Source organism: Eurypyga helias, unplaced genomic scaffold (assembly GCF_000690775.1).
Source record: "Eurypyga helias isolate BGI_N326 unplaced genomic scaffold, ASM69077v1 scaffold2104, whole genome shotgun sequence".
NCBI classification, from domain to species: Eukaryota; Metazoa; Chordata; class Aves; order Eurypygiformes; family Eurypygidae; genus Eurypyga; species Eurypyga helias.
This window is the reverse complement of record NW_010244179.1, coordinates 1-14951: the sequence shown is the minus strand read 5'-3', so window position 1 is coordinate 14951 and position 14951 is coordinate 1. Positions and strand designations below refer to the sequence as shown.

Below are 14951 nucleotides of genomic sequence, written 5' to 3'. Positions count from 1 at the left end.
TTTGCTCTTTTGCTATTCAGGGGTATTTGCGTCACCTTACGTTACTACCAAATGTTATCAGAACAGTTGGGACTGTGCAAAACCAGATACATCACTTGGAGTTCCTTGTCTTCCTTCTGCTCACTCAGGTAGATGTGGGAATATTTTGAAAAGGAAGGAATGAGCAGGAAGACAGGAATGGCAAGAGAAAGCCAGGAACATGCTACAATGCGCCTGCCCCTTCTCTTCGGCATTTTAACTCTGCAGTTGGTTTAATTTTTGAACTATAGCTTCTATCTCCAGTCCCTGATTTCTGGATAAACCATGCCACACAATCCAGTACATTACGTTCATAATGTCAGTATTTTTACGTAGAGAATGTGAAGACGGCCTCATTTTCGGATACCTGACCTACCAGTGTAAGTACCATGAGGTTAATCTGAAGCAGCCTTCTTGCTGCCCATTATGCAGGTAACGCCACACAAAGTACGTGTTGCTGAAGGCTGCTGTTTTCTTATGGAACAGCCCAGCATTAGAAACCCAGGCCACTGCAGATGACCAAGAAATGCCTGTCCTAACTTTCACAGGCGAAGCAACATTATTTATTATTCGGGCAAGCAGAGGGTCATCCACTGAATTGCATGATTTTTCCATCTTTCTAGATCACGTGGAGAACCCCACCAGAATGACCAGCAGTCACACAGACTGTCACTACTGCCTGCAGTCTCTTCGTGGAAGGAAGTATGCATTGAGAGAAGAAAATGTTTATTGTGTTACATGTTATGACAGCCTGTTTGCCAACCCCTGTGAAGAGTGCAAGCAGCCTATTGAGTGTGATTCCAAGGTACAGATTTAGCTTTCGCTTCTTGTTCTTTGCTAAATTACACACAGATCCCATTTCTTTAATGGCAGATTCTGTATCCGACCCCCTGCATATCGTTGTGCTGACACGGAGACCTAAGCATAGCTTAGCAGCAGAGAGAAACAGCACTCTTTTCCCAGAATAGGAAATCTCTGGGGACAAAGATTAGGAAACCTGCACGTATGTATACCTCAGACTTGCTGTGCTGTGTGTGTGGACCACAACCGGATCCATGGTTCACCTCCAGTCACTCACTAGCTGCAGAGACTGCACAGTGTTTCAGTGATGGTAGGGTGCTGGTGGAATTCAGTAGGGCAGGTTGAATGAAACTTGGGAATTTCTGAGAGAGGTCCATTGAAAAAAAAATTATTTTGATTATGGGATAAATTACTTCTACTGTAAGTAAAAGCTTGATATGCAGGTGTCAAGCTGAAAAGAAACCACGTTTATAATTTGTATATTATTCCCTCTGTCTTTTGGAAATGGAATTAATTTTAACTTAATTCCATGCTTACCTTGCTCATCTTATAGACGGCCTGTTAGCAGTGTTTTTGTGCTTGGCTTTCTTTTCACCTCTCCCCTTTTTAGAATATTATTTAGTAATATGACTTCCTCTGTGGTCTTTGGCAGAATGCCCAGTACCCTATACTTCAATTTACAGCCCGTACACTGGACTTTGAATTTTACATTCAGATAAAACCTGTCAAAATGCCTTTGTTTTGCCGAGTTCACTATGTAGTGCTCACCTTCTCCCCATGCTCACTTTGCCTACGTTCTTTTGAAATAAAAGGTCAGAAAGTTATTAAAACAGGCTTCTCAAAAGGCCTCCCCGGCCAAAGCACCTCATGGTTTTCAAAGCACATTGTCTGAGTACAGCTCAGAACTGTAAAGGAATCATCCAAGGAAATTGCTCTCTTGGATGAAGACTCTTCTCAAACTCCCATCAGCATTTTTCAATAGTAAACTTGTTCGCGTAGCTCCAGTCAGGGTCACCTGAAGAACGTGTGCTCTGAGCTCACTGATTCCACTTCTAAAATTGAAAATTAACTGGCAGGATGACCAATGTCAAAGATCATTAACAAAAAGTCACGTCTTTGGACTGAGTGGAAGGAAAAACTGTGAGAAAAAAAAGCAGGGGTAACAAGAAAGGAATGCAGCAGGCCGGAGTCTGCTAGGAAAGTGTCCCACAGCTGGTTGTCCCACTTCTGCCAAGGTGCTAGGGCTTGGCTTTCTTCCCCTCCTTACCCAGTCTTTGCCTCAGGCTGCTCTGAGGTGATAGCCTATTTTCTGGAAGGTTCAGAGTGCTAACTAATGCAAATGAAAGTGGTGAGCACCCAGCACCTTCTGAAATAAAGCATGGTACATATTCCATTTTCAGCATTTTAAAGGTTGGGGTTCTGACAGAGGAGAAAAATGAGATTAGATTTGTGTCCTTTTGTGCTTCTTACTTATAAAGAAGACCTGGAAGAGTCTGGTTTATTTTTTAAGGAAGCAGGGAGGGGTGAGGAGGGTGGGAGGTTGGATTGGTGGTGCATTTTTCCCTTGTTTTTTTAAACTTGGAAAAATAAAATCTGCTGTTTGCTATTTTTTTGAATTCTTAGTGGAGATCTCATACATATACTGTTAGCTTTTTCATTCCCTTAGCCTGCTGAGTCTTAAGCAAACTTTTTTCTGCCAAGTTTTTAGGAGGAGTTATATTAGGTGTAAACAAAAGCAATGATTTTTTTAATAACCTTCCTAAGAATCATTTTGTTCTCAATGAGATTTTAATTGCTTGTTTTCTGCAATAATATGATCTTTCTTTAGTGTATGTAGTGTCAGCTGGAAGAAAAAGCAGTAACATTAAAAAAATACATGGAGTTCATTTAGAGTCTGTGGAGAATGCACTTCTTGTCAGGTGGCCGGTGCACGTTAAAAATGTTGATCACTTTGTTTCCGCTTGAAGGCCAATTGTAAAATATAAAATGGTTCTTCCAATAAAAACATGCCTCCGATATTACCCAGGGAAGGACTATTGCCTGTGCCAAAGCTGCTCCTGATGGCCTCTGCACAATACCCTGGCACAGTGACACTGAGTGCATACATCCCCTCTGAGCACACCTCCCAACGGATAGGCGTGTCATCTCTCCAAGTCCCCACTGCAGTGCTCTCCATTTTTCACTTTATTTCTGGGACGGGCTGAGGGATAAAAACACTGAAGAGAAATGTCTTCATTAACATGGACTTGCTTTCTCCAAGGACCTGTCCTACAAAGGCCGACACTGGCATGAGAGGTGCTTCAAGTGTGCCAAATGCAGTCGCTCTCTGGTGGAGAAACCTTTTGCTGCCAAGGATGAGCTCTTGCTGTGTACTGAATGTTACTCCGATGAGTATTCATCTAAGTGTTTCCACTGCCAGAAGACCATTATGCCTGGTAAGAAAACTGGGACCCTTGGGTGAAAAATGGAACTGTGTTTTTAATTATAACCACATCCTTGGATAACTGAGCTCCACGGTCCTTGACTTTCAGAACAGCTTTCAGGTGACTATTTCTTCTTTGTGTGTAGTACCCTCTCGGCAGCAGACAGAGGGCAGCCAGATGCCTCTGGACCAGCACTCAGAGGGCTTATGAATCCTTCTGAAGGATATTGGAGTTCAGGATAGGGTAAAATGTGTTCATGTTGAGTCCTTGATTCCAGCACATTTCTTAGGGCGCGTACCCTGCTGTCAGTGTAGGTAGACAAACAGAACTATTGTTAGCAGGAGTGCCAGAGTAGAGAAGACATCTGTACTTTTGTCTGTCACGTTGACTAGAGCTTGATCTCACGTTCTTTATACCATTTCTTTCACTCAGAAATACGTTTTTATTTAAATTGCCAAAACAGGATATTCAGTGTTCAAACCATTATCAGCATTTTCACTACAAAGAATACGAGCACATTTTTGTTTACAGTAGGTTTACTTCCTGCCATTAGTAACCTCAAAAATTCTGCACTTTCCACTAAACTGCTGCTCAGCATTGATTGTGTCTGTTTAGGACATCCTCTAGGCCTTTCATTGCTACCACACCAGTAAAGCTCATACAGCAGAGAGATTACCCAAAAGGTGCCTCTTCAGAGGCATCTAAGGAAAGCCACAGCACCATATGTGGCAAAATGAAGCAACTTGCTTAGGAAACTGGGTCCCTAACTTTTGGAAGAGTGAACTACCCCCAGTGCTTGAACCCTTTTACTGATCCAACCACCAACTGCAAACTATCTGCCATGGCCTCATGACTACTAGTTTCAGAACCTTTGACCAAGGACATCTGTAAATTTGTCAGTGACACAGGAATTTCATTTTTCAGTAGATCTTAGTGTCAAAGCATAAGGTCTGAGCTATACAGAATTATATTCTTAGTATAAATACTAGGTTACTGATGTGGTGGTTTAACCTGTAGCATTGGTGCAACCATCTACTTTTACAGTTTGTTTCCTTTTCATTACAGGTAGAGTCTGTCTTACTGGAAACAAACATTGTAGTAATATAGTTGTGCTCAGTTTAAGGATGATATACTGTTTATATTTGATATAGTTTAAAAGATGTTGTCAAATAGTCACACTTTACTAGATGTGATGAGAATGGCAGCAGAATATAGTGGGGTTTGCATTTTTATCCTCTGGTGTATATCCACCTTGCAGATTTTGCCCCAGAATCAGGGAGGCTAGATGCTGGCAGCAAGTGCCACGGGTAGGGGTAACAGTGCAAATAGAGAAATGAAGGGCCATGGGGGTGCCAACCAGTTTCTAGATCATTAGCTTCTTCGTCATCAGCTTGCTAGCTCCATGTTGAAAAGACCCAGTAGGCAAAGACAGTGAACTAAGTCTTCTGATCACTGGGGGGAAGCTGCCAACCTTTTTTGTTGAAATACAACCAGTAGTTTCTCTCTCTGTTCGCCCCACAGTCCAGGAAATGGGTCTTGTGGGATTAATCAGGCATACCAGCGAATTTCTTAACGTGGAAAGGATGGTAAAGCCCCTGGAACCTCTCTTTGCAGTCTGATGATTCCAGCAGGGTACGGTAAAGTGTACAGAGCACCTGCACAGAGCTAAGAGCTCTGGAACTCCTCTGACAGACACTGAACTGAGTGATTGCCTTTTGGAACCAAATGTGTCCTTGCACTGCATCAAAACCATCCAGTTAAACAGGATAAAAAGAACTGTTGATCTAGGATGGAAGTGATGAGCTGTAAGAAGAGGCAGTGTAGTGTCCTTTACCACAGAAAAGGTATTTACTTTAAAAGAAATTGCCAGCTTAAGCTGAATAAGGTAAATAATGCATTTATTAATTAAGTAGCCTTAGTTTATGGAAGACAAAAGATGGCACATTAATAGATATACTAAACATCCAACAAATTAACCTTTCATTTATAAAAGTGCTGCGTACCTGAACATCGTCACTGAGCTGGCCGGCCTGAGAGAAACTCTGAGCAACTGAAGCGTATCTCAGAGAAGTAACCCTAAAAGATTCATGTAAGGACAGACTCTAAATAGCACAGCTTAGGCAGTTTAGGAAGTCTTTTGCCAGGTGATCACATGTGTTCTTGAAATTTCAAGTATGTACTTAGAAACTCTGTTCAATTGAGGATGTGTTTTCTTCAGTAATACAATGCTGAGATAGAAGATTAAAATCAAGAGTCTTCCGGATATTTAAAATCTATGTTACAAGGCTATATCTGAGGGGGTTGTTTGCTTTGGGTTTTTGCAGGTTCCCGTAAAATGGAATTTAAGGGAAATTCCTGGCATGAATCCTGTTTCGTTTGCCAGTATTGCCAGCAGCCATTGGGAACAAAACCACTGATCACCAAAGACAATGAGAATTACTGCGTGCCCTGTTTTGAGAAGAAATTTGCTCACTATTGCTACTCTTGCAAAAAGGTAATTGAATGTGCAATGGCAAAATTGCCCTAATGAGGCAATATTGCTCATGGGGGAAGGTGGTGGATTATAGAAAATGTCTGGTGAACTAAGGGTATTGCTACTGGTATTGCGTGCTGAAAACTAAATGCAACCGTGTCTCCTGTCCCTTTCTATTTAACATTAATATAAGCCTTATTATATTTGAAATACATTTATTAATCATAGAATCACAGACTGGTTTGGGTTGGAAGGGACCTTAAAGACCATCCAGTTCCAACCCCCCTGCCATGGGCAGGGACATCTTCCACTAGACCAGGGTGCTCAAAGCCACATCCAGCCTGGCCTTGAACCCTTCCAGGGATGGGGCATCCACAGCTGCTCTGGGCAACCTGTTCCAGTGCCTCACCACCCTCTCCCTGAAGAATTTGTTCCTGATATCTAATCTAAACCTCCCCACTTTCAATTTAAACCCATTACCCCTTGTCCTGTCACTACAGACCCTTGTAAAAAGTCCCCCCCAGCTTCCTTGTAGCCCCTTCAGGTACTGGAAGGTGCAATAAGGTCTCCCCAGAGCCTTCTCTTCTCCCGGCTGAACAAGCCCAACTCTCTCAGCCTGTCCCCATAGCAGAGCTGCTCCAGCCCTCTGAGCATCTTTGTGGCCTCCCATGGACTCGCTTCAACCAGGTGGAGTTTGTGAGAGCAAAGTGGTTTGATTAACCAAAACAACCACTTTGGGTTTTTTTTGTTTCGACTTTTTAACAAAGGTTGAAATGTTGAAATTTATGTAAAAACTTCTTTCTTGGTAATATCTGATCTTGCCTTCATAAACATTCCTCCCTTTCCAACATTTTTCAGATATATTCATATGCATAATAATCCACCTACGCTGAGCAAAGCACTCACAGTCTTGCTTGTTTTTCTCTTGAAATGTATAAGGCAATAATCAGATTAAGTCATACTCAGCTGTGATAAAACTAGTCAAGAGTCCTACTGTTTAAATATAAGATGTTTCCCCTGCGGGTACCAGAAAGCTTGTTTTCAAATGAGTTTTTCTTTTTTTCTTTTTCCCTAAATACAAATAAATCAATTCATCCCTCCCTCAGTTTTTCCATGTTTTAAAATTATCTCTGATGAAAATACTCAAAGTGATATTGTTCCCTAGGGAAATGTTTTAAGCTGTTTTTCACAGCAGAATTTAACTTACTCTTTAGTATCTGTATCACTCTGGAAGAATTTTTTTTTTTTTCACTACACAAAATAACCTATGATTTCTAAAGTTCTTTAAAGTTTATCTGTAAACCTCTACCTCTAACAAAAGCTTTTAATTTAAGAAAATCTGCGGCCTGGGTTTTTTTTTCTTCAGTAGTTAAACTTCAAAAAGTACTTTTATATCTTCTCATGTGTCTACATCTAGCCTTTAATTTGCATTCGATGATCACATGACAAATATATTAATTCTGCTCTATTTTTATTAGAGGCCTTGAGGTTAGCAGCACTTAGGTGAAAAAATCAGGATTTGCTTCTTAAAACTTCTAGGAATGCAAAGAGTCTTCCTATATAATAGCTAAAATAATTTTACTACTCAAACTCACATCAGTTCCCATAAATAAGAATCAAGCCCAGAGAGATTAATTTGCCAAACCTGAGTCAAATTTTGGGCCAGAAATTTTGAGATTTTAGTGTAAAAGCAAATGAGACTTAGAAGTAGCCCAACATTGGAATGCTAAGGGGATCGGGAACTGTTTAAAGTTTTTTATTGCCTGACAGCACCCAGTCTTAATCTTTATTTCCCTGAAACTTCATTCCCCAGGGAAATTTGATGATGCTACTATTATTAGTTAATTAAGTTTCTCCAAGTTTTTCTCCTCATGTTCCAACCATATTCACTCATTCGTTCATTTGGTGAATGACAAACCAGGAGCATGTTCAGCTCAATTGCAGTTGGTCAAGTTGATATTCAAGATGAAAAAACCAGTGGATGTGACCACACACTCTTGTGCATATGGGAAAAGCAAAAACAAGTGGAAGGACTTACAAAGGACTGGATAATCCTTCAAGATTCACACCCCTTTGTTTCATTTCTCTGTCCTTTTTGTCAATACAATAGGCAATAACTTCTGGGGGAGTGACCTACCATGACCAGCCTTGGCATAAAGAATGCTTTGTGTGTGTTGGGTGTAAAACCCAGCTGTCTGGACAAAGATTTATTTCCAAAGATGAATATCCATACTGTGTGGACTGTTTCACCAAACTGTATGGGAAGATGTGTGCTGCCTGCAAGAAACCTATTACAGGTGAGTCTGGTCTTCTAGAAGGGTCTAGACACGGATGAACCATCAGGCTTGTCTCAATTCAGACCTTTAATTTAGAAAAGAGCATTAAAAACAGTCTCATCATAATGAAAAACCAAGGGAGAGACCCTCTTCCCATCACACGTAACATGTCTTGCTAGGGCAGTACTGATCTCACATGTTCCCTGACTGCCGAGGAGCTCTTTGGAATTCCTTCATTGTCTGATTTAGTGCTTTCTGCACTAAAATTCATCCCTAAGAATAGATGAAAAGGCACTTTTTGGCTCTTCCCAGGACAGTGCACACAAGTCCCTCATGTCTGTCATTTCTTCAGCTTTGTTTTTAAGTGCAAATATGATCAAATTGGGCATGAATTAACTGCCTGCTGGCTAGGCACACCTGTCAAATTAGAAAGCTTGCCAAATGCAACAAAGCTCTATTGCATGCATCCTTGTGTACTTAGCTGATTTATAATTAGACATATAGGTCATTAGTCTGTGATAGCTGAAGTTTTCTGAGAGCATCTGCTGGTGTTCTGCATTTTAATTCTATTGTGTGTGCACTAGACTGGCGAAGAGTGGTGATTGTTACAGGTGCATGCTGCATATGTAAGTGGACAAAGAAAATGATGAATACCTGATCAAACAGGCATGATTTTACAAAAAATAAAATTAAAAGAAAAAATAAAACAAAAACCAACCAAAACACAAACACACAAAAAAACCCAAACCCACTAGTGTTTTATTTCAGATACTCATGCTAGGAACACCATGATCTGGTGATTTCCAAAAGACTCCATATTGAAGAAACTTAGGTGGAAATAATTACATTTCGCTCAGTGTTTTATAGAAACTATACGTGTCAACACATTGCAGATAATATTCATGAGAGTTTGCTGTTGGCAAAATCAGCAAACCTGAGTGGACATGCTGATAAACCCACTCTGCTCAGAGTTCATTTGAAAACTTGTGGCTTTCCTTAAAATATTGACAACCTGATCACACATCAGAAAGCAACATGTTGCATTCTGAACCACACCCAGAAACGCTGGATTCACAACGTCCTTCTCATCATCTCTTTCAGCTCTCGGAGGTGCCAAATTCTTCTCGTTTGAAGAGCGGCGGTGGCACGGGGAATGCTTTAGGTGTGCAAAATGCTCTGTCTCGCTGGTGGGCCAAGGATTCCTCACTCGACAGGATGATGTCCTTTGTCATGACTGTGGCTCTGCTTCATAGTTCTGTGGAGAGCTGCATTATTCTCGCTCTGTAACCATGTGCTTCGTTACTCTGCAGTAAAAAAATCATCTAGAAGCTATAATACTTATTTAGCCATTCAACTAACTTTCCAACAGTGGTTTAATTCTATCACAGTTCTTAACTGCTTGTAAAACAATTTAAACAGCCCCATACTGGCTAAAAAAATAATGCAGAAAAGATTCATATATATTAAACCTAACTACAGTATGTTTCTCCTTGTAACACACTGCACTCTGCTGTTCAAAGCTTAAAAATGTACATTCCATCTCCCATGAAGCAAGGAGAATTGTGAAATCCATATGCCACAGAGTAATGCTGAGGCATCACCACGGCTTCACAGATGCAGACCTTGGTGTGGAAAGCTGGGCACGTGCGTTTTTCTATTGGAACATAACACTGATGAGAACAACTTGTAAATATTAACATCCTCCATATTTTGGGCAAAAAAGCTGCTGACAAAGCAGGCTGAAAGGAGCAGGGAGTGCTTTTACGCAGAGGGCCACTGGGTCAGAGGCCCATTCCAAGGGGAAAAAATGGTCATTTTCCTCTCCTTACTGAGATCGCTTCCCAGAAATGTAGTCTTTAGTCATCAGAAGATCTGAGTGACAAGTCCTTTCTCAAAATTGGTTAACTGAACTTAATTTATCAGGCATAACTGCTTTAGAGCATACATTTTGAGCTACTGTAGGGTAAGGATTGCCCAAGATTGGATAGTGCTGATAGATGCTTTCCCATGGCTGATAGATGCTTTCCCATGGAATCATAGAATCACAGAACGGTTTGGGTTGGAAGGGACCTTAAAGACCATCTAGTTCCAACCCCCCTGCCATGGGCAGGGACACCTTCCACTAGACCAGGTTGCTCAAAGCCTCATCCAGCCTGGCCTTGAACACTTCCAGGGATGGGGCATCCACAGCTTCTCTGGGCAACCTGTGCCAGTGCCTCACCACCCTCTCTGTGAAGAACTTCTTCCTGATATCCAATCTAATCCTCCGCACTTTCAATTTAAACCCGTTCCCCCTTGTCCTGTCACTACAGGCCCTTGTAAAAAGTCCCCTCCCAGTTTCCCTGTAGGCCCCCTTCAGGTACTGGAAGGCTGCAATAAACCTTACAACTCTGTCTCCATTTTCTTCACTAGACCTTCAAATACACACATAAAAAAATATTATTTTATTAGTAGAGATAAGTGCCAACTCATACTTGTCCCTTTAACCTTGTACTTTCCTCCCCGCAAAGCCCATTTGCCAGCAACCAAAACACTGTAAATGGCCTTTACTATTTCCACCCTGCGAGGTCTTTGATCCACAGCCTGTCCTTGACTTGTAAATTCCTGCTTGCCCATGGCAGGACACAGGAGGTTCAGAACCTATCCCAGATTCATTCGGACATGTGCCACTGTTATGTCAAGAACAGGTGGTGTTGTCATGGCAAGCTAGGCAGTCCTCGCTTGTAGTACAAGGTACTGGTTTCTAGGTAGCTGGCTTTGAGGAGGTTGTATCTGCTTGCAGAGATTCTGTGCTCAAGTGTTGGTTATTAAAGGTCAACTAGAGCTGATGTACAAGTGTTCATCTCCTCACTTCTTCCATACTCCACGTAGCAATGGCCTGATTGGCGTTATGGTGTCAGTACCAGGCCCTTGTGGGTGGCACAGTGATACTGAGGATGGCAGATTCTGCACCAACAGCAATGTTTTAGGCCTCATCCTGCATGTCTTTAAGCCACGCAGTCTCTCCTTAAGTGCACAGAGTCATTTGGCTGACTTGAGCGGGCTTTATTCATACAACCATTACTTTAGATAGAAAAAAAGAAAAAAAAAAAGATAAAGAAAAGGTAAAAAAAACCCCACATGTGTCTTTAAGCCACGCAGTCTCTCCTTAAGTGCACAGAGTCATTTGGCTGACTTGAGCGGGCTTTATTCATACAACCATTACTTTAGATAGAAAAAAAGAAAAAAGATAAAAAAACCCCCACATGTGCACAGCTAAGCCAGAGCTGATCTGCAGCGGCATAAAATCAATATGGATAATGACTGACCAGCAAGTACATAGCGGTCTGCTTTCCAGTCAATAAAATATTGATCTTTTGCTCTACATGGTATTCATTTTCGGTTTTCAGTTTCTTCTTTCGTGGCAGTTTATAGTGCAGTCTGGAGTTTGATTAGTTTATGCCTTTTCATTTTAACCTGGCTGCCTCCTTTTTTATTTTTACATTTCACGTGGTTGATACAGGTCCTTGGTAAGACTTGGATTCCCATAAATAGAAATATGTTTGATTGCCTTAAATATAAATACAGAGACACGCGTAGTAGTTCACATTCATGTATGATGTTGTATAATGTGCACTGAGTTACCGGAAATCAGCCCATTAGTAAATGTTAGTTGCCTTGAATTTTTAAATGAAAATGATGAATCACCGGATGCACCCTTGTCTGCGGGGTGTACCTTTTGTTTGTGTCGTCTGAAATAACGTTCAGCAAATTGCAAGAATGTAGTTTGGGCCCTTTATTCGGTCTTGTCTGAACAATCTTCCAGCTTAATTACAAACTGACGCAAGAATTGCCAGGCAGAGTCCTAAGACATGACGGAGTCACAGGTCAGACACACTGATCATGATAATCCCAAGCTTCAAACCTTAACCTTTAGGAAAATGAAATTCTTCTCTGACTCATCAACTAATCATATTTTTAGAAATACCAACTGAATTATTTATTTCTTCTGCGGTAAATACACTACAGTCAAACCTGAAACGGAGCGTTTTCACTTCAGAGTAATAATAAGAAATAAATGTGACTGCTATAGATAGTTTGAATAAAAGTTATGCTGGATACCAGGTTCACATTCCTGGTCTCAGCCACCAGCTACCGATACATGACCACAAATGCGGTAACACTCTGGGCAGTCTGGGTCAGCTACGCTCACGGAGATGAAAGCCAACACCGAGAGGCGGAGGGAAGGGTTGCAGGAAGGAGCAGTGTGTCTCTGTGGCTGCTGTAAACCAAGAGACTGCATTTGGTTGAAGAACCAAGTAAAATCCTGAGGACTAGAAACTGTAAATTAGATGGCTGCTCCTGCTGGGCAGTGATGCTCCAGCAGAACCTCTTCCCAGAACCAAGAGGGGAACGGCGATTAGGTCAGTTTTAAAGTGATGCTTGACACGAAAGCATTGGGCAAAAGGAACCAGATGATCAGCTTCAGTCTTTGTTGCTAACGTGATTTAATGCACAATGATCAGGGTGCAGACTCCAGTGCAATCCAATTTTCTAAGAGGATGGGAGTTTGAGAGATTTATTTTTAAGTTGATCTTTTTTATGTCGTGCATTATTTTTAACACTGTACTGGTTTATTTTACAACATAACTGCAGTTCTCCCCTGTGCATTGGCTGCCTAGCTCGAAGGTAATCTCACTGCTTTCGTTGTGGTCAAGCACAGTTTTCCTCAGGTGCTTAGAGACAGTGATGTCTCTAATGCCCTGGTCACATCTCCACTGTACTCCGTGGACTGGAGTCCAGGAGTTTGCCATTTGGGACTAACTTGTGAAGAGTGAAGTAAGGGCCCTATTACCTCCTCCAGTGCTCAAGATTAAAGTTTAAAAATTCTCAACCACTGCCTAATTACCAGAGAACTCCCAGAGGTAACATGCTAAAAACAGGAAGACAAGCCTTGCAGTGTTGGTAACAAGTGACCCTTCCCTATACATATTTCACATTTTTCATGCTGAGACAAGTTCATATATTGAAAACAAGATATCAGCCTTGTCCTACACTACTACTTTAAAAGCCAGGCATGTTTTCAGTAGATGCTGTAGCAGGCAACACACAGCAGTAACTCAGAAACCCAACATTTCACAGGTGGAGGCAAATGCTCCAGGCTCATGACTTAGGTCTAGGTTGAAACCCAGACATCCTCCATTCTCTCTCCTTGTTCCCTAGTTTTCTGGAGAGAAAATCTATGAGCCCAGGCTGGGGAAGAGCTAGGGTATAGCCTGGCCATATCAGTGAAGTGGGTGTCACATCACAGTGTAACTCAGCACGTGCAAGTTCAACTGGTTCTTGTGCTCTACTAGGGGATATCATCCCCGGCTTTCCTCATGGTAAGAGTGACTCGCTGCAACCACAGGAGTATTAGGAAGGGAGTGGTAAGGTTTTGCAAGTCTTCCTGGACCTGTGGTTCCAAACACTTCACAGGGCCCATACTGAGAGGGCAGCTGCCTGTTTATACCCCACTGAGCTGACCAGCACCTGGTCCAAGTTTTTATGAATCTCACTTAATAGAATGGATGTAGAGCATGTGTGGTATTTTAGGAAGACAAGTAAAAACACAGTGACATTTATACAATGGCAGATATCAATAGCTGAAGGAAAGTAACGTTAAATTACTGCCTAAGTAGAAGCTGGGTGATCATTTCTGTAAACAAAAAAGTTGGATGGCGTTCAAGCCTATAGCCAGAACAAACTTGTTTTGCAATAAATCCTCTACATTCTTGTTAATAATATCTCAAAGAAAAAATGTGTGTGCGTGCGTGCTTTGTTCACCCTCAAATTGCCAAAACTTGAATGAACTGAGTCACAGGAAACCTTGTAACTTAAACCAAAGCAGGCAACACCTGGCGTGGTTGTAGACTGCGACTGCAAACTGAAGTGTCAGCCCATCATATTCAGCAGTACCAGGTACAAGTACTTTGATATGGAAAGGGGGTGAGACGACCTTTGGAAGGCAGATGTGGCTGCAGTCTTTGCAACATAGGGTTGTTATCCAATGGGCAATACACAGCTGCAGTGGAGGGTCTAGAGATACCAGATTTGGCTCAAATCAGAAGGCTTTTTTTGGCTTGCTACAGAGAGCATTTGCCCAATCGTGTCCATTTAAACATTTCTGCAGGTTTTCATGTTGCGTTTTTCACCCAAGTCCTTTCTGGGGCTTCTTGAAGATGAGGCCAGACAGAGATGAGGCATCTCTACAGCACAGTCACACAGTGTCTAGCAAATACAGCACATAAGAACCTGGATTTGCTCAGTGAAAACTAATTCAGTGTCAGAAAAATAACCTTTGTACAGCATTACATCCAAGCTAATAAACCTTATATCTGTCTTGGATACAACCCAGTATCTTTTTTTATCAGCTTGTGCCTCTGCTGTACACCTTTTTCTGTCCTGCCCAGTAAGATATTCAAGGCTGGAGATGCTCAGCTGCTTCACTGCAGATTTTTTTTTAGCAGTAACTGAATTAACGTTACCGCATCCAAGAGACACCACTACCCCCACACCTCTGAAAAAAGGGAGCCACGAGTCCCTTTCATGCATAGTCTGCGTGAGGCTTTGAGAATGAATCACATTACGACAACAAACACTCAGGTCCTGCCTGTAGCCTGGGCACAGATATGAAGGTGACCCCCAAAACGCTCAGACAAGCTCACGTACGGAGCAAGCAAAGGAGCACGGCCTCAGACGTTTGAGGAACCGAGTCCAGTGAGAAACTACCGAGCAAAATCAAGAAACAATTGAGCAAGTTTTTGGGGTTTCAGAGGCTTCTCTCTGGTACCTCAGCTCCCTCTCAAGTCACTTGCTAGCTCTCACCTGACAGCTCACACCCTGATAGCCCTCAGGTGCTTTCCCGTCATTTCCACATGTCACCAGGGGGGTAGCTCTCTGGGAAAGGACCTCAGCCTGCGTCATGGTTTAACTCCGGCT

General features: G+C 42.0%; 1 protein-coding gene across 1 annotated transcript; it reads left to right on the top strand.

Annotated features, from left to right (window-relative positions):
• Positions 1-664: 664 nt before the first annotated feature.
• Positions 665-9244, top strand: LOC104502797 (four and a half LIM domains protein 5-like). The gene is made up of 5 exons (XM_010149653.1): positions 665-823; positions 3080-3254; positions 5567-5736; positions 7826-8012; positions 9093-9244. The coding sequence occupies exons 1-5, from the start codon at positions 665-667 to the stop codon at positions 9242-9244; spliced, it is 843 nt and encodes a 280-aa protein (XP_010147955.1).
• The last annotated feature ends 5707 nt before the right edge of the window (positions 9245-14951 follow it).